The 21,672-nt window shown below is 32.5% G+C and overlaps 1 protein-coding gene across 1 annotated transcript; it reads right to left on the reverse strand.

Annotated features, from left to right (window-relative positions):
* Window positions 1–324: 324 nt before the first annotated feature.
* Window positions 325–6,613, reverse strand: LOC126922421 (endocuticle structural glycoprotein SgAbd-1-like). The gene is made up of 3 exons (XM_050734999.1): window positions 6,426–6,613; window positions 4,216–4,349; window positions 325–1,381 (listed from the first exon to the last, which is right to left on the reverse strand). Exons 1-3 carry the CDS (start codon window positions 6,435–6,437, stop codon window positions 1,114–1,116), a joined length of 414 nt encoding a protein of 137 aa, XP_050590956.1. The 5' UTR covers window positions 6,438–6,613; the 3' UTR covers window positions 325–1,113.
* Between the last annotated feature and the right edge of the window lie 15,059 nt (window positions 6,614–21,672).

The following is a 21,672-nucleotide window of genomic DNA, read 5'->3' on the forward strand; positions in this document are numbered from 1 at the left end:
GATAACGATGATTTTTGGCATACGGAGGATGCTTACGAGTTAGTGTAGCTAATAATATGTTTGTATAACTTATTTCGATATAGCTTAAATTATGAAAAGTATGTAGTAAAACACTTGCGAGATAATCAGAGCTACCGAAAGAATACTGTCATTTTTCCAAAATTACTTTTAAATCATATAACTAGTAGTTAACTAGTAGTATGCGTTAACTTGTTTTCATTCTTGTTATAAATAATCATGAGTGCACATTTATATATTTTTCCTTTTAAGCATCTCGTTGTTTTTTTAGTAAAATCAAACAGTAAAAAGTATACAACACACGAATGATCGCAATATCAATGTTTATTTATACATACATAATATACATTATAATAAAGTGTAAAATAAAACGTATTCCTCCCCCTATTCCTTTTTCATAATTCTTTTATTTCATCCATTTTCTTTGCACCTTTGTCGGTATACATAAAAATAGTACACTTATAAAAGTTACTTGTATTACGTGCAAAGAAATAACGTATAATAAACGAGATTGAAGGACATAGAAAATACAAGTCTACTAAAATTAGCAGTAGTCTTTTCATATTAAGATTTATAAAGCGACATTCTAGTACATGATGTTCGTGGCAGGCATTTAGAACAAGGTCAATATGATCAGTAGATTAGATAACGATATTAGACAACACAACATAGAAAGTATATTTGATACTTTGATGCACAACTGGAAATGTCGTTTATGACACGAGATCTTACGAAATTGCATAAATTCAGTAAACAACCTCCTAATAATGTTTTCACAAGAATCTTATTTTAACTTTATCGATATTTTGAAATGCGCAATTTTAATTATAAGTATCTTAAGATCATTGTATCGAAACTTAATCACTTGTTATGAGTTTGAAATTATAACGACAAATCTCAATCAGTTTTCTTACATTTAAAACACAAAGATTGAATAAACTGAATTTACGGGAATGCACGCGCATTCAGATATCGCATGTTAGAAATTTATCAAGGATTATCGCTTACGGTTGTAAAAGTCTTCTTTCGTCTATGTTGTATTGTTCCAATTTATTACACATGAGCTTCCGATAGCTAGTACGTGTCTCATCTTGATCAGTATCTTCTGTAGGGTTCTTCTTCTTCAGGGTGAGCCGCGTTATGAGCCAGAGCACGTTGTATCGCTACTGGAATCGGTGGTGGTGTTGGCAAATGTGCACCGTTAGGTTGAAAACCATTCTCGTCAGCAGTGTAAGTAACCAAAATCGGCGTACCATCTGGCGCGGTATAACTAAATTGTCCTCGTACAGATTCAATTTGATTTGGTCCAATAAACTTTGGAACGCCTTGTTCTGCTACGGATATACCATTTTCTGTATCGTAACTATAACAATGTACATAGATAATTTAGAAACTTTTCCATACCGTGCTTTTTCGAGCTAAAGAAAAAAAAAAAAAAAAAAAAATGCTAGAAAAAAATAATGCAATTTTTTTCGTATAACATTATAATATTATTATAATACTCATTTTCAAATATTCATTCTCTAGTTTTGTGAATTAATTTATCGTGTATATTATAAATAAAATTTTATGTTGGTTTATAATCTTATTTCGGTGCAACAAATGTATTTCGTTATAACTATATTGTAGTTTATATTAGTATACTTCCATAAGAAAAAAAAAGGAAAAGATCGATTGTTATAAATATAAATTGATATTAAAGATAAGTAGAAAGTAAAAGACAAAATTTTTTCATACGACGCTTCGTTCCTTAGAAAATCGAGTTTGAAGATTTGCGAAGTATACTTTAACTTGACCAAATGCCGATTAGGTATGAGTTGATAATTAATAGGAAGTTACTATACATGTGAAAATAAGTGAAAAATGTAAACTGTGAAACCGATTCGTTATAAAGAGATCAATACTGGTTATTTTTTGAAGGGTTGTCGTTTTGTAAAAGTACCACCTCTAAAATGCAAGACAAAGTTGGTAGTTGACCCGATTCGGTAAACATTATATGACATAGGAGAGGCCAAGTTCTAGGCGCGATCTTCGGATTGTACATTGTACGTACAGCAAGTAGACAGCGGCTACCAAGTAGGTAGGTAGGTAGGTAAGTAGGTAGGTCGATCGTAATTATTCTATTGTGTAATGTATTATTGCTAACTGCGCAGCCGACTAACACGAATGATTAACATCAAAGCTAATTATATATCTTTTCACAGCTGAATATCCTGTAAGTCCTTCCTTTCCTTCTTTTTCACTTCTCTGTTTACGCTTCCGTACTCTTCATTTTAAATTTGTATTTGTTCGTGCGTTGCATTTAACAGAACAAGCTATGGAAAATTGGAAAATCTAATTGATATTGGAAAATTATATTATATATATTTTTCAGAATTCATGTATTATCTTTGTGTGTTACATTTATCAATTGAAATAATTATTTTCTTTAAATTACTAGCACAACAAAGATAAATAACGTATTAATAAGACAAAATATCGATAAACATCTACTTCCAAATATTTGCAGTTAACTAATATTTTTAAGTAAAAATATATGAATTAATACATGCAATATATAAGGTTTCTATAAGTGAAGAGAGAACACATAGAATTTGATAGGATTTAGATTACAAATTGATATTTTTAAATATTATGATAATCAAAAGAACTAATTTAGTATTTTAATAAATAATTAGTAGAATTTAATAGTATATTATTTAATAGTATATGGAATAGAATTTAATAGTAAATAAGAATATTTTAAAAGTGAGAATATAATAGAATATACAACTTGTATATATAAGTATGTATATATGTATAATATTAGAAATAATATTGAAACAATTAAATACAAAGATCGATATTTTTATATTCAAAAGTTTTATATTCAAGGAACAAAGAAGATAATATTTCAACGTTAATTCCAATAATTTTAAACAGCTACGTTAAGGTTATCTAAAGTCACGAACATTTTATCACAAGATAAGTTAGACTAATTATAATAATTATTAACACTTAAGGAATCAAAATTATTCGAGTATTTGACAAGAATAGATGTTAACTTGACCTTAGATTTGTTCATGACCTTAACGTATTTAATTATGGTTGGGAAAATCCAAGTGCAATAGAAAGTTAAGTTACTACACAAACCGCCAAATACCGGTTAACTGTGTAAAATTTGTTGTAGTCTTTCGAATCAAAGTTATCGTTTATGCTATATTTTGCATCAACGGATGGACATATTTGCAATGAAAAAGCGACAAGACTAAATCATTAACAACATGTTCTATTCCTGAATTGGTTAGAAAATACATTTGAAATTTGTGAAATTTGTTGCTATCTGTCTCACCTGAACATAATGTTGTAATGCAGAATGTAACAAAAACTGTTAGGGACATACCCGAGATGCGCAAATTTACATAATTACTTCGTGAAAATCAAACTCCAGCGTGGGAGATAGAACGAATATAATAGATAGGATACGTAGGCAGACGTTTCTACAATATCTTCAAACGTACAAGTTTTATAACTTCATAATAGTAGTTACCGATTTTTATATGTCTAGCAAGATATTACTGTAATGTTATCATAGAATCAAAGGAATATGAATATCGCGCATGTTTAATTAATCATAAGAAGAAAGATGCTTGCAAGGGGTAAAAATTCAGTAAGTATAAAATTATACTTTTTGCCTCTCTCTCTCTCTCTCTCTCTCTCTCTATTCTTCTTAATGATATGTACGTAATTTTGCACATTTTCGATACGTTTTTCATATATACAGAATTACGTATACATTTTATGACATATCATTAAAATCCACTAAGACACGCGTTAACGCAATATTTCATTTGCTAATTTTTTCAATCAACTTACATTATCGAATTCTATTTTCGAACGGTGTACGTACTGTTTCTTCCACATAGACTTTACGTTTCTAGTAAAAGTTATGAAATATAAAGTAGTTGATATATTTATAATATTATGATAAATCATTTGGTCATTGGTTTGGTCCTGGTAATAAAATAAGGTAAGAGGAATCCAGAACCTATAATAGACTTGAAACAAAGAATGACGTGAACAGATGACAAAATGTTTTTAGGATTGAGATTATAAGCGAGCCTCTTCGAGCGTGTCGAGATTGCTTTTGAGGAAACGTACCTCGACGACGCTTATCGCTCTGTCGACGTTCAGGACGATGTGGAAGGACGATCTCACCTGTAGGAATACGATCCATCGGGAGAAGAATCTTGTGACTGTCGTAATATAGCGAAACGTCGACCGTAGTAGTCAGGGTTGTACGGGTATCTGTTGAATTGTGCACAGACCATCGTTGTGAATCCCAAAAAAACCTAAGAGAGAACGTAAATGAACTTAAGTGCCTTTTAAAGCTGTCTGTTTTAAATTCGACTACTGGTTTCCATATTATTTACACTATGTATTGGATATGTTAGTCTTTATGAAATAAACAATTTATTATACCTAAAGGTTATATTTTTCCTTAAGGAGAATGAAACGGTTGATCACGCGCACAAAAATGTCTATAGAAATGAGATTCGGAGGAGACAATTATAATTTAAGAAAAGGTTACGTTTTAAATGTTTCAGAAGAGAAGAAAATAAATGTCAATTTTATTTGCCTTATTATACTTCGATTAACAAACTTTAGCGAGGCATAGGACGATTCGTGCGTCCTTGAAAGTACACGAAAAAAATAGATAATCTATTATGTACATACATATGTGTATGTTTAAAAAGTATCGCCTGTCATATTAGCTCGACGTAGAAATGATATTTAATGACAAAAGAGAAATATTCTTGATACGAAGGGAATCTCGTAAGTGTTTTAATAAAAAGTTGTGACAAAGATATAAACTGTTAAGAAAACGATGATGAACTTCGCTTCGATTTCTCAACGCAGCGTGGAATTGATTATTTTTTATTGACAGGTTTATAAATTAATATTTCATTCAGTTGTATATATATTTTTGGGATAAGTGGCAAACTAATTACAGTTTTTCTAGATATAAATAGTAATAATATTTTTCAGAGCCGTGTGAAATGTTAATATGAAAATATCTTTGGAAAAGGTGGGAAGAGTATTTCTCATTTTGCAATAACATAATAATTAATTTGTAGATATATCTACGTTTTTAATTGACTTTGCTTTTCACACAGAATAGCGTACTTGCCCAACTGCATAGATCGTATATTAATAACAAAGAAGAACTAATAGAATGAATCGCACGTGGGCAGACAGCTATGTAAGTTATGAATAATTATATGCATCTGATGCGCTGCGTATTTTATCTTCTTTATCGATCTGTTCGTCTAACACTAATTATATTACATTATTAAGGAAATCTTATTATTTAATAGAAATCGAATTCAATAAATGCGATGTATGCGATATGCATAAATGTCTGTCTCTCATATACATCTACACAATTTTAACGTACTTACGAAATTAAGTCAGTGACGCGATTAAATTTAATTGTATAATCAAAATTCCAAGTTTGTAAAATAATGTTGTGTCCTTGAGCTTGTGCAATGTACGTGAAGTTAAATAGTTAATTTTATATTTGAACGTATGTATGTTACATTAAATATAATTATTGTTGTATAGATCGATCTCTGATTAAACGTAAGTTATCTTTGGTAGTGCAACGTTTTATTCATCATGTATTGCTTTGAAATTATTATTGAGATCGCCGAAACAAAACTACGAGACATTTGAAAGAAAGGCGTCTCAAATAAGTCAAGATATACTAAAACATACTTTATAATTTTATAATTGTATAATATTAAAACAATATTTTACAATATGTAACATACATTACACATAATTTATAGTATATTTAGAAAATGATGCGTATAGCATTTGGGATCCTTAACGATTCTAACAATTTTTCATAACTTGATCGATGCTGTCGATATGTTTGTAATTGCTAGGGAATATGAATTGCTAGATGAATTTTAAGAAAAAGCAAACAACATTACTCGTTTACGTTTATGTTTGACCGATAAACATATCACTAGATTATTTGTTTTTTAGTGGACGTTAATAATGGGAATGACAGTGTTTGTTAATCGATAGGTTCAGAATCGTTAAATGTTTGTAATTGTCGTTTGTTTAGAAAATGTTAAGACAGAACATGTATTAAAGACGTTGGTTTCATTGTAAAAGTTATTCAGTAAGAACAAGTTCTTTAAGAACCGTACCTCGTCACAGGAATCGCATTAATGCGTATTTAAAATATGATATAATATATTTAATAACTTTAATAACGAACAAAATTTGCGTAACATTTTCCAAATTTCCCCTTGTTACAGTTATAGAGATATTTTTGAAGTATCTTAAGGATTACGTATTTTAGTATTGACTAACAAATCGAAGATAATGGGATTAGAGTAATACATTGCACTCACAAAAATCTTCATGATGACTACGCAATAGCTAAGGTTGAAAATCCTTGATTAGTCACGAAGCCACCTGGCACGACACGATTTTTTAAAGGTAATATTCAATCACGGTCCACTTTGATCTTCGAAAAGACACGTGATAAGAGTTCGTCCTATCCTGTAGTGCTTAGAAGTACGACATCAGACGGATTACGATGAGGTTTTATAGTCGCCACAGTCCTATGCTTCTACTTCCTTCCCGCCCCGCCACTGATTCAAACAAGTTGAAGGGGAAAGAATATGTTTCATCTATTCGTATAATCTATAAGTAGGGTAGCGATTGCGTTCCTAACGAATATTGCCGATTGGCAAGGTATTTACGCATTTACATATATTTATATACTTTAATTTTGCTAATTTATAACAAAAGAAGGTTTCTAAACAAAGTATAACAGATAATAGATAATAACACGGGGTTACATTTTTGGGAATATGCAATGGAGTTTCGAAACATCAAAAATGACAAATATCCTATGTTTCGTAAAAACATTTATGACTGCATACATCCACAAAATGTTGAAGAAATACAAGAAACTGTATTTCTTGTCGATTGTACAATTTATTGTGGTTACAAATATAAAATCTTGTTAGATGAGTAAAGAAATGTTTCGTCTGCTATATTTATTCATTTAACACATACTCATTAAGTTGTCCATCATTCGATTGGAGTTAGGTTAGGCTTAGGTTGGGATTAGGACTAACCTTTTAATAAATATTAAAACTTTTTAAAAATAAACATCATTTTGTGCATATATGAACGTATATTCGTACTTGACGATCAGTTATCGTGCAATTCGATACAAAGTACTATTTGGATACTGAATACCTTTTTCTTAATCTTAACTGTGGAATTGCTTCAATATAGAATACTTGGTTAGAATGTAACAGTATAAATATGTAATGCGTAATGTATAAGTCTATTCATTAAAAAGGAATAAGTTCGGAGTTACCATGATTGTGGTGAAAAGATAAAAATGATTAGGTCTATATTAGGACACATATATTACAACGAAATACGGTATAAGAGAACCTTGTTATAACATCAATTGAAAATATAAATAGATATTGTTTTTAATATAGTTTTTAATCAAAGTTTCAATCAAATAATTGCTACTCTACTCTCCTGTTCCAATAATATTTACCAAGCATTTAAATTCTGAAAGAGAATTCTAAAAGGAATTGGAGTTTTCAAAAAAAAAAAAGAAAGAAAGAAAAGGAGAAAAGGTGTAAAGAACATACACACACATACACACGTGTGTAACAACGATATATTAAAGATGACTCTGTTAAACATTAAAGAATAGATCAATCATTGGCTTTAAAACTTGACATCTTATCTTATAGTATCGGTGTCGATGCACGAATCTGTTATATTATGCATGTATAATTACAAACAATGCAATATAAGGAAATGCACGAACGAATGTATACGCATCTCGTATGCATATGTATGTAAGAGATATAATTCCTTCAGTTTAATAGCATTCTTTTCTACTTGGCATTCGACAATTGTTCCCTTATTAACATTTAAAAAGCTTTTTGCTTGTAAGACCGTCAATTACAGCGGTATGCAAACTGTCTAACTCTTGTAATCTTAATTCTCGCGTGTTCATCTAATAACGATTATTCATGATGCATAGCATAAGAGTTGGAGTAGAGGTTCTAACAGGATGGTAGACGGCCGTCAAATAGGCGTTATTAAATCGGCCAGTTTGCAATGTCTCGTAAGACACGGACCGAGGCGACCTCGGTACAGGATTCAGATCGCCGGATTTGCCACGGATCATCACAGGGCGTATTCCTTTCACTGGTTGCCTGTTACGAGCAGGATGCACGATGCAACGATTCGCTGCACAGCATCGGCGATCCTTGCGACACTCCCTAGGTGGAACACCAACGCATTCTCGTTTATCGTTCCTCGCATCTCGATAGATCGAGATTTCCAGAATTGATCCAACTTACGATTTTCCTTCCCCGTCCCGTCTGCCACAGTGACACTTGTTTATTTCCACATTTATTTCGTCCATCTATATACATACATAGCGAAGAAGCGCAGTAACTGCCATGTTAATTCATTGGAAGCTAATAGATAGCTTTGCACATAGCATTTACAAAGGATTCTAAAGATCAAATTGTTCTCATTGTAAAGCGATGCTCTCGTCCTAGTTTCGTTCTATCGAAAACTTCTCAACTATTATATTTTCGGCTATTCGTACATTTTTAAATACTTTTGTCATTTTTACAATGTTATCTATTAGTTTGATTAGCTTGATTAGTGGCGTATAGAATCAGTTGAGCGAAGAAAATAGTTTTGATATTATTTTTAACGAAATTTAAACGTAAACAAGTCAAATATAATACAATATATAGATTAATTATGCTACTTTATGCTGAGAGATGAAATATAATATATACGTAAATATATGTAGATACAGTATTAACAGGGATTAAATGTGAAAAATATTAGATATTAATATATATAGATATTAATAAAATGTAAATATTCAATGTAAAGATTAAATATGAAATTGTGTTCAATTAAATCGTTACATATGATTGTTTATTATTACGTATACTGTATAATTTATAAATATACTTCTTTTGTCAATAAAGGGTTGGATATATAAAAATTAACGATAATATTGGTATATCAAATTTTCAGAACTTTACGTAAATATATGCAGATAACAAAAAACATCAAATCTAAAACCAAATCTTTCAAGTCACGTGTTTTACACTTTCATATTTATAAGAATGTTACGACTCGTCTTGAACGTTATACGAGTACAAAAAAACGCAATTGTTAAACAACGAAGGAGTGTACAAGTAAGAAAGATTTGACACATATTTTAAATCACAGATCTCTGAAATCTTAGCGGTTGCTTAACAGTTAATCCGCTTTCAAGATGTATCGAATTCTATGGTGAACAGACACTTTGTCACTGACTTATAAGCAATGAGATGCAATAGCTGCAATTATACGTTTTATCGTGACTTTATTACACAAACATTTATATTTCAATAGATCTAACAGTAAGTTTCTACGTAATCCTTCAAGTGGGTTGTACGCAATTTACGGTTCTTCATTCAAGAAGATAATCTTATTGGGCTCCAAAGTATCTGTTCATAGAACACGAATATTTCTAAATCATACTACCTAATATACAATGTGTTACTGAAAGTGAAATTCATTTTACGTAAGTTACATTTTACGTCGATTAAATTAAATTAAGTTTTAAACGAAACTTTTTCCTTTGAATACTTTTGTCGGAAACTTTACAATTTCTGACGTTAATTTTGTTAAAATTGGAAAACAAATTTTTCTTAAGAAGCTACATAAAACATGCTTAATAAAATTCTTCCGTTATAGAATTAATTTCTAAAAAGTTAATATGGAAAATAATTAGAAAAGATAAAATATTAATCACTCTATTACTAATTATTTCTATTTGGTTCAGTGTTTACTCGTGCACATTCATAAAACGTGCTCGATAAAGTCAGATAGCTTTATTTTCTCACTTTTCGACTTTGGAAAGGTGACTATGCTTACGTGGCTATGCCTATGAAATCAATGTACATGTACATCCATACGATAGTTTAAAGACAATTACGATATTTAAGAGATTTAAAAGTCTTATTCAGCCAGTTCCCTTCTCCTTTCTACCATTTTCCTCTATTCCTTATTATTCCCGTTTTGATGCTCTTGCCAGCGCATGATCGTCCTTCTGGTTAATTGTTTTTCTCTTTCAACTTCTCTGTGTTCTTCTTTCGTTTTTTCCTCTTGTCCATACCATCTACCGATTTCTCCTCTGCTTTTATACAAAATCTGTTAACTCCGTCCTCATTACGTTACCGTATCGGATTCTCGTTATCGTATCATATATTCCTTCTTCAGGTACTCTGCTCTACTTTCCTCCCTTAATTCCACGGGTCCAATGAAATTGTTAATTTCTATAAATTAAAATTATTTACCAAACTTTTTCGAACAACTTCTTTTCTGTTTTAAACTATCTGTGTACATTGAAACTTGAACTCTCTTGTAAGAATCCCATTTTGACAGTTATTTTACCCCCGATTAACAAATGTTTCGGAGGATCGGGTACCTTCGAACAGATATTTAAGGGTAAGATATAAAAGTTGGGATATTCTTTTAATTAGTACTACTTAATTAGTATAATTTAATTGAAAGCAGAATAAACGTAGAAGAGAAAGTCACGTTGTGATTTTTGTGTAGTCATTTTGTTTCATTAACGATAAAAGGAAAATCAACGAGGACAAGAACTTATGTATACACTCAGAGTTTAATTTTGAGAGTAATATGTTTTTCATATTATCTTCATGAATTTCATTTTTGTCAAATTTGGAAGAATCATTATTTCTTAAACATTCCGGTCTCCTTTAAAAATAGAACTTCACCGAACGGTTCAAGGTTTCAACTTTCGATCAATCTGCCGCACGACATTTCCATCAAGTTCGTCCGTGCTATTTTCCAACCTCCTAGTAGCTCTTCAATTTCACCGCCGTCTTTCTCTACTTAGCGATGAACCTAGTGACTCCCGCATTGGTTTCGTTCATACAGTTTTAACCTCTCGCGGCCCCTTGACTCGGCGCCAGGTTTATCCGCGAGAGACTCCATCCCAAAGGCTGCCCGATTTGCATCAAATTCTTCCTGGCAAACAATAATCTTAGCACTGCCTGATTTCCTAACCGTATTCCCTAAAATACTCTCGTCAGCTTCTCGCGCTACTCAAAGTCCTGGTAACATTAACGTTACTTCTTTCCAAGCATCTGTTTCGGTTGTGCAGATAAATTGGGAAATGTACTACATAAATTTGATTTATGATTATATTCGGTTCATGATGTCGTTATATAATATTTAATATTCACATTCGCATATTAAGGCCGAGAAAATGCTTTTCATTTAAAGGAGCGTAGAAGCAGTTATCAATAATTTTACTTATAACGAAGATCAACGATCTTGCAATTAAAGCTCTTTACCTGTCGAATTGCTTTCATCGTTTGTCATTCGACCAACATTTGCGCAATTAAGACAAAGACGGTAGCTTCTCGATATATATTATTCCAAATATCGTTAGGATTAGGATCTTTGAAGTATACATTGTATTTCATTAAAATGTATTGTAGTAGGATATTAAAAAATATTTTCATGCATAAAATTTATATTGCTCGAGCTTTTAGTAAAAAAAAATGTGATAAAATGTATGTAGTGGAACTTGGAGTTGGAGTTAAAATTAGAGAATAATTTCACATTGGAATATGCGAATAGCAATAATGTTTGCAAACCGTATTTACGTTTTACATGTATTCTCATGTAATTCTCGGAGTTAATATTCACTCCTTTATTCAGTATATTTAGTCTGCCTTGTTTATTAAAACGATCTAAAAATTCAGATACATCTTGATGTATTACAGACATTATTAATAACAAAAATTAATAACTACAAAGTTTTTTACCTACAAGTTCTTTATATTCATTTAATCAATATTATGCCTGAATGTTATGTACAAATATCCAATACATATGTCAATATATCGGCAGAAAATTTTTTTTTAACTTTGCTTCGTATCCAATATCATTTGAACGTTGTTTAGCGCGTAATAACGCTGTTAATGATAATTAAAATAAAATTATTTGTCATAAATAAATAAAGTAGCGAGATTCGAGTTTGAGCTTCCGTAACGATAACACGTGTTGATCTCAAGGCCACGGTGGATATCTGGCTTAAGTGTCCTTTCTCCACTTACAAAAAAGGTTCCAACATGGATATTTCCGGTAGCAGGAGCATTCATCCATAATGTCTGAAAAAGCAGCAAACCTAATAAACAAACAACAAGTTTCATACTGAAGAATCGCACAACAGGACGTGTGCCCGAAAAAAGGTCAAGCTGTCGTTATCGCGATGAAACAGAAGGTCTTGAGAATATGTTATCCATTTAAAGAATATGTAATATAGTAACCTCGAAAAAACGCATAGATTTCTAAGCGTAAATTAGAATACTCTGGAAGTAGAGCCTTTAGTAACGAAAATTAAATGTATTATTATCGAAGAGTGAAAACAGGTGGCGTAATCTAAAGAAAATTAGCGGAATTTGATATAAATATATAATGTAAAATCTTTACTATAAGAACTGGATAGGATGATGTAAGTTTTTGTTACATTCACAGCTTTAGAAGGCAAGTTTACATCGAGAAGGTAATGTCGGTAAGTTAGCGGAATCAACATTAGTTGTATGTGTAAACGTAAAATACTGCATATAATATAATGTTTATGATGGAAAAAGCTGACTTGTTTTTTATACAAAGAAGAAGGCCACCTGAGCAAATACTAAAAATATGGAACCCAACGCTCATTCGAATGCATCTGTTAACATCTACAGTCATTTGAAAATGAAAATAGTTCATCGTTATTGCAACATCGTACTAATATACAAGAGAGGTATTTTCCTGCATTTCTTTTGCCACTTCTACGTTTCTTTATTTATGTAATACCTGACTGGCAACTAACGCTAAACATTCAACTACAGCCAGTTAAATGCCATTTTGAAGAATAAATTTATTTAATAACAAGCTTTGAAAATGTCATACAATCTCTCGCTGAAACTAATGGTAATTCGAGCATAATTAACGTTGCTTTAAAGTTTTCTATAGATATGTATATCCACAGTTATCGAAGCACTCAGATTAGTCCATGTCCATGCAGAAATAAAGTCACGGTACAAGCGAAGATTTCTCGTCTTTTGAAGAATGATTTCTAGCATCGTAAGCATACTCGCTCGAATACAACAAGTGTCAATGAACATAAAGAAGAATTAGATAAAATCCTTATAAAAAAGAAGTCGATATATTTGTTTGCGTAGAATTCTGACTTGAACCAGAGCAAATAATGAACTTTACAGGATAGGAAGAGGTATTTGAATCTTAATTAAAAAAAATTATGCGTCTAAATAAATGCAAAGTATTAGCAATATTTTCTTTCTTAAGATATCAACGAAACGATACTCATCGATTTAAATTGAGTAAGCTAATGTAATATAAAATATAAAAATGGATTTTTCATTATCAATTAAATTTATTTTCGTAATGAAAATGGCAGATAATATCGAAACGAATTCGGTAATATGTATTAAAATATGCATTATACGAACTTTAAAGAAAGTCGTTTAATTAACGCATTGAAACCAGAGATTGAAAATGACAGTTGTTTCAAACATTTTTTGGAAAAGAGACTTAATGCACATTTTAATACTATTTTAATACTAATAAGTACTATATTTGTATCGGTATTATCCAAAATTTTCTTTATGAAAAAAGTTTCTCGGTTTAAAAATTTAAACGTAGCCTTGATATTTCGAAAAATACTAACGACAGAAAGAAATCTATTTCGTACTGCCCTTCAAAGCGCAACATTCATCTCGAATAATTTTCACTATAATTTGGTTATTTTGACGAGATGTCTGGTATGTATGGAACAAAATGATAGGTCGCTTAATATTTTGCTGTATTTCTGAATATATACGTATGAAAATATATATTACGTGTATATCCGATTATATGTAAAGATACCGAAAATAGCTTTCCTAGAACGTGTTTCACAAAAGTTATGGGAACAAATGTAAACGGAAATTACAATCGGTAGGACAAAATGATGACTGATTATTAGCTGCTATCGAGACGACTACGAAAGCAGTAGTATGCAGTAGATACTCAAGCAGCGTCGTAACGTATTGTTCGCCAATTTATTCCAAAAATAGGTCGGAAAATAGTTTTAAATAAAAGCGTACTTCTCTGTCGATTTTAAAAGTACGAAAGACACAAGTTTGTAGTTTTTTGAAAACGTCTCAGCCGTAGGAATATGTAATAAGATATACAGATTCTTCTTTGAAAATTTTAATATGACCTTTGTAAGACGTTTCGTCGTAAGATCGAATGGAAAAAAGTATATGTTATATATCACACGCGATATCGTACTATTTTTTGCGTGTTCGTATTTTTCGAGACATTTGAATGTTTTCATATAAACTGGACACGTTAGATTCAGAAGCAAAGAAAAATATTGAGTAGGTTATTATTGCATGTATTACCGTATTATTGCATATATGTACATTATGTGATTTAAATATTGTATAATTTTTCTGCCTCCTAAACTCTTTCGTTCCGAGAAATATTATACATGCAAGAAACATAGCAGAGGAATGTAAAGCCGTTACCAACCTCAGACTTATCGATTATCTGTATTGTTCATCGGATGAAGATGGGTGGGTCGAGAAACCACAAATCTCATGCTGAGGCGTGATATGACCTCTCAGTTATGCTATGCATTAGCTAAGAAGAGCACACCGCCGTACATAATTCGCCGTTGGATCAACGCTCACCATCCTTTAGCGCATTAACGTCTTAGAACATCCATTATTATTATAAAACGTCGCTTCTCCAGTTATTCGTACGGCAAACACACGTCTTTTTCATATAAATGTTTCAGTATACGGTAGTTTCTTCTAATCTCACCCAAGAACTATTAACGTTATTTGAAACAACGACATTTAAACACTTGGTGGGAACACTGAATATGGTTGTAAAATGAAAAATATATGTACATATGTACTGTACATGTAGGTATACAGGGTGTCACGCGTAACGCGACTCAGTATTCTTCTGCCACTTACGGCCATGTAACGAAACATGTTTTGAATCGTACTTTAATAATTCTGAGTGTATTATGAATGACGGCGAAACAAATTCCGAAAGTACATTGTTCTCATAGCGAAACCAAGGTCACTTTGGGTAAATAGGACTATACTTGTCCACTTTCATGAGACTAGGGGACTTTCTAGGGGACTTTGCAACAAATTCAAAAAGCATATTACGTAGTACTTTTATTAATTCTATACCAGGTTTACGGTACGCTTCGTTCTAATGCCTGTTCAAATTGCATATCGCCTCCCGCGAAACAATATTCCGTTCTTTTGCATTAGCTTGAATGAATTTTTGTTATTAGAGTGACTGAAAGTAAACGCTATACTCGACACGTTGTAGTAATTCTCTCTTTCTGAAATGTAAGTAATTCTGAAACGAATCAACGAGTGAAACGTTATTTCAAAAACTGTAAACCTAGTATTCGATTAACAAAGATATTACGCAATATGCTGCTTGAATTTGTCGTAAAGTCCTCTACAATATCAGGAGTAAAAAGCGTATATAAAACAAAGTATTTTCGGAATCTTTTTATCGTTATTCGTGGTAAACTCGACGCCATTGAAGTACCGTTCAAAACATTTTTTGTTGCAAGGCCACAAATGCTAGAAAAATTACACAACACCTGTTTTAATTGCCCAAAGTAATGTGTTATTATTTATGAATTTGAAACGTGAACTTTTGGGAAACGCTTGTCCGTTCTGTGTACGATAGGAAATAGTATAAACTGACAATTTCCCAAATTTAGTATTCTATGCGCATTTAAACAGTGAAAATAAAAATTTAATATTATCTTGATACATTCAAAAATGTTTTACGGATTTTAAAGTAAAATAAAGCATAAAAAATAATGGTAAAGAGCAGTAAAAGAGTAGAATGTTTATTTTAACTGAATTGTATGAATTTAACAAAGGAACCGATTCTTTGGTTCGAATAGGGAATTTATTCCTCTACTTTTTTACCACTCATTCTTCATCGCATCATGCACGTTATATACTTTCTCCGTACTTTATATGTATACTGACTAACGTCAATTAGTGGCCAATCATCTTATCACAGAGATTACTTGGAACGCTAACGAAAATATGAATCTTTTCAATGTGTTATCTAACTTAGCCTGGCTAATCATCATATAAAGTACTAACATAGTACATTTAGGAGCTTGAAGCGGTACATAAAAATTGATATCTCAGGTGTTCCTTTTAAAAGCATTGTTGGCCATACCTGTTGAGAAAACGATCAGGCTGCTCACCAGATGTGTGTAAGAATGGTTAGGACCATTCATACGGATAGCGTCATTTCGGCAACGAAATCGAAAACTTGAAAGAGCTATTCAACGCGACGAAATATAATTTTTCATTTGGTTGTACGTTAATTTGTATTATTACACTTTACTCTATAAAAGAATACCTTAATTAATCCTTCGAATATAAGTATAAACAATTTTTTTGTAATTTCTTTTGGTTTCTTCGTTTTTTATTTTCATGTGTATGTATGTGAACATTGTAATATGCAGTGATCAATAATTTGCGTGGAAAATGTGTGCGGTTCGTGCAAGACAGCGTTCGACCACATTTATTAGCATCTCAAGAATACTTAACGCGTATGTGATTTTTCAGTGGACTGCCGCGTATAGGACGATCGCGGTGTGTGTGTATGTGTGTGCGTGTGCGTGTGTGAAAATTATATAAATATTATTTATATGTGTTATTATTTATTAATTATTTATAAAGGCAAGGGATCAGAGGAAACATTAATTAATCTTCTCTACTCGAAAATTCCATTAGGCGGTTTTCAGTAAGTATAATGTTTAATCTACGATTTTTCTTACAAAACGTCGCGCACGATGGGGTACGTTTTACGGCATAATAATCATAATCTTCTCTGCGATCTGTACGAGATAAGCTGCTGCCTACGTATCGTTCGATATGAGGATCGATGTGCACCGCGCTGTTCGGGTTGACGTACTTTCGATCGCGTAAAGAGGTTTGTTTGCGCACAGGCGTATCTCGGCTAATCTTTAATTGCCAGTAACTGAGGCACAAAGTCGAAAACACAATTTTTTAATTCTTGATTTTCATCTCATTCTGGCTTCAAAAACCACCCCTTAAATGTTTTTACACCTATAGCTAAACACTCAGTATAATTATGTATTTAAAGTTTAAGCAGGTTGTCTGTATTCTAAAAGTCTAAGGAATATATCTTTCGACTCTTATTTTTATTTTATTTTATTTTCATTTCTACTTTTTATATTTCATTTTTTTAATTCTTTATTTTATTTTTTATTTCCGTAAGTTTACAGTAGTACATAACACATAATCTGTATTAAAGCGGTATACAAGCAAGTAACGATAGGAGCAATGCATTATAACAAAACATGGATGGTACAATGAGAGAAAAAAATAACGTGTAACAAGAAAGAAGTGCAATTCCAAAAGCAAGTTGCGTATATGAGCTAATGTGAATAACGCTTGTAATAGAAAGTATAATTTCTACTTAGCAGAATGGGCTAAAGAGCTACTTCGTGAATAATATAAAAGCAGAAGATTTTTGAAAACGTCATCTTTTGGTGCAACTAATATGTATTACACTCAAAGAAAAATTAACAAAGAAAAAGAATTATTCGCTTAACTAGGAACCGACGCGCGCGAGATCTTTGGAATACGTGAATTTGGCCACATGTACAAGGCCAAGGTACAGGAAAGATATAAAAGAATCACGAGAAAAATCTTCCTCTTTTCTGGTTCTCGCTATGTTAATGTAAAGAAGAGTCTGCGATAAAGGAAATAAAAACGATTGAATTTGCAATCCCGTGCATTTGCAATTGTTGCATATGATATACAGTATACCGTTAGAGAGGAAATGACTAGTGCTGCACAATACGGAAAATACTGGAAGGTAATCCACGTTAGCATATACAAGAACCTATCGAGTTAGGGATCTGCCCTGTTTGGTTGTACGCTGATATAGACAAGAACTTTTAGTTCCACGCTACAAGAATCTATTTAATTATATGGATATACGGAAAAGTTGCTATCTACTTGTGTTCAAGATAGGCACTTATGAGAATAATAAAATCGCGCAATAATTAAGCTAATCGCAAGTTGCCTAAGAAAGAAAAATTGATTGTACACTATATTTTTAAAGAAGGAAAGCGAATATTGCTTTTCAAACGATAACGGATCAGTGAAATGATGCAATAATTTTAATATATTTTCTGTACAACATTTAGGTATAACATTAATCCTTGGCACTCGACAGTTTTATAATATACAGTTAGCGGATTCTTTGGTTTGCGGGAGTAGGCTAAAATTGTCACGCCGTTGAAAAAGCGATCTTCGCAAGGCGCACGGCTCTCTCCAGTCATCAGATCTGTCGCACATGATTCATTCCACTAGAAACAATAAATAGATCTGGTGCTTTTTAACAAGCCAGTGGTAATTATCTAAAGTATTTACCATTTACGATTAAAATTTACTATCTGTTATTTATTGTTCCTTTATTAAATTTGTTTTTTTTTTTTTTTTGTAAATTAGAATGTTTTGAAAGTGTCAAAAATTACAAATGAGAAAATCATTAAATCGTTAGATTTTAGGTTTCGTCAAATATTAACAAGCAAATACGTGTACTTTTTCATCATTATCATACAAAGTGTTTAACGTTAATTGTATATTTATTGTTTATTCTTTCTTTATTATTCGTCATTCGAATAAATTTTGGTTGCTAATCGTAACAAGATTATAAACTGGTAAGCAGAAACAATAGCGATCAGTCGATTAGGGCATGAAGAGAGGAACAGTGTACTTTGTACTAATACGTTACTACCGACTGAGCTCTTGATGACGTTGATCGAGGCTCCGGTGTCAGTGAGGAACCGTTTTCGTTCTTCTGTCTCCATTCTGCGGCGTATTTCATCTTCTCCGATTGTTGTATCGGCTGTCCGGGCCTTTGTTCGTTCGAGGAATTTTAAATAATTTCGCGGCGATCTTGACGAAACTCACCTCCCTTACAGCATTTGAAGTATTTTGCTGTGAACATTGGCTTCGATAGACGAGATGGCAATGTTTTCTCAAAGTTTGATGGTACCGAACACCTGTAGCTCCGAACGATTAATACGTTTCCGAAAAGTAACACGCTTTGCTTTTGGCTGTAAAAATATTACATTCTACTGGAGGAATAAGAAGCTAAAAGTTTCTTTTAATTAAAGTACGTAAATCTTTAGCGAAATTTATTTAACTAACTAATTTATTTAATTAACAATATTACTATAAAATTGAATAAATACTTTCGAGATAAGATCTTTAAATGCCAGTGCTGCTAAATCTCCTATTTTATTTTTAATAATAGTTGAATTTCATGTTGAAATTTTTAAAAATTTTCGTCTCCATGCTGTTCTCGTTCGAATCTTCGTAAGATGGATAAAGCGCGCAACTTTTCGCAATATCCGAAATATACCGCTGTTTGTAGTGAACATGCTCGGTATCGTGGTTAATCTCGAATGCTGGTTATCGGCGGAAACGATGAAATGGGCTTCAATTTTGTGATAAATTGAAATGTGCTCGTATTCGCAAAACAAAAAAAACTTAAATTTAGAAAATTTAGAAAATTATGAAATCTTGGAGACGTGTAAAACATATATAAATACGAATATATAACGCGATTTCGTTTGTTGCTCAAATTCCCTCTAAGAGAGTAAAATTGGTCTCTGAAACTTTAGCTATTTTTCGATTTTGTTATAAAGCGCAAAATATGAGAGAGAGAGAGAGAGAGAGAGAGAGAGAGAGAGAGAGAGAGAGAGAGAAGGTTTTGAGGCAAAAGTTACATCTCTTAATTAGGACTGTAATTTGATAAAAGATTTATGAATTCGTTACATAATTAGAAAAAGTTATAAAAAGAAATATTTATATAATACACAAGATTCAAAAGTTTTTCGATTTCCGAGGAACATAATTCATCGATACGACAAAGCCTGTATTTGTGTTAAAAAGAAGTATGTCGTTTCATAATTATTTAAACCATCGGTTAAGGTTTCACGTGAAAGAATGAATTAAAAAAGATTATTTATATTTTAGTTCATAAATTTTTGTTCTAATTATATAAACGTTTAATAAATCCTTTGCCAATCAACAGTCCTCGTTAAAAGGAAATAACTTTTGCTTTGAAACTCTTTTTCTATCTACTACTAGTTAGTTCTATTTCCTACTAAATAGTTGAATTTGCAGCTGTCAATTTTACTCCCTTGGAAAGGATTTGGGTGGCAAACGAAATCGCGTTATACATATCTCTGAAGTTTCATAATTTTCTGAATTATCGGGTTGAGGACGTTCCCTTGCTAGTTGTAGAGCGGTCTCGAAGAGGGAACTCTACGATGCGACCAGGATGGCCTCCTCTAACGTGGCCCTGGGTCTGGACTGAGTGGAGGCGATGAACAACAATCGATGAACGTTCGCGCCGCGTTTTGAGCTTGGAACGGGAGTGTCGTCCGGTCCCGTCGTACGATGACCCCGTGTGAACTGGTGATCTGGTGGCGAGCCGTCGCAGTTTCCTTTTGCTGAGAAGCGTGCACAATACGGGGATACGAGGGGATACCGGACGGTGTCCTATGCAGCGGCAACTGACCTGGCGGCGTTGCTCCCGTTCGAGCTTCAGACTCTGGTACTCGGGTCTACGAGCGCCTGAGGGGTCCAGGATCGGGAGTTGATCCTGCCAGGCGGGCGGTCCAGGACGTCCGGCAGGCCTGGGAGCAGTGGACCACCGAGTGGTGGAGACGATACTTCTGAGCTGGGAGAACTGATGGAGGTCCGCTCACCTTTCGGATGACGCAGGTGACGGGACTCTGCCATCACTGCGGCGAGGGCAAGGACACCGCGCAGCAGAAGTGCTACGTTACCTCTTGCGCGTCGTCATTGGCGAGAGTTTTCCAACAATTTTGAACTAAACTAAAGAAATATGTAATATGTAATTACGCATTACAGTATCTTATTACACTCTACCTATTCTGTTTCATTGGGATTGTCTACTTGTCGCTTTTACTTTTGATACATGCACGGCACAGTGAACAGTAGCCAGACAATAGTAGTGAGGCAATTGTCGGAATTTTAAGCTTTAAAATATAGCAAGCGTTTGACGTTATGCAACTACAGTAATATCTACTTTATAATGAAACGATTAAGAGTGATATAGAAAAAGAAGGAAGTTATACTGGATCTGTTGAGTTTTCTAAAATCTATTTTTCGTTTTATAACGATGACGTATGAATAGATAAAAATGAACTTTTATAAATATAGAATACATAGGTAACGCATGAACGTGAAACGTAATTGTTGGAAAAGTATTTTATCTACAGGAATTTCAAATTCAAGATACTTTTTTTATTATTCATTCTACATTAGCAAGTTGTTCTAGCACAATGACGGTTAATTTCATTTGGAGCCTAATTATGCAGAGGTATGTTACGTGTAACAATCTCATACTCGTGTTATCGAGTGTTTCTCCACTTTA

This window comes from Bombus affinis, chromosome 12 (assembly GCF_024516045.1).
Source record: "Bombus affinis isolate iyBomAffi1 chromosome 12, iyBomAffi1.2, whole genome shotgun sequence".
Classification (NCBI taxonomy): Eukaryota; Metazoa; Arthropoda; class Insecta; order Hymenoptera; family Apidae; genus Bombus; species Bombus affinis.

Bases quoted from the DNA above. Each gene is read 5' to 3' on its own strand.
- LOC126922421 (XM_050734999.1), bottom strand. The intron at 1,382-4,215 runs GTGAGATCGTCC...ACATTGTTATAG, and splicing joins GATGGATCGTATTCCTACAG to TTACGATACAGAAAATGGTA.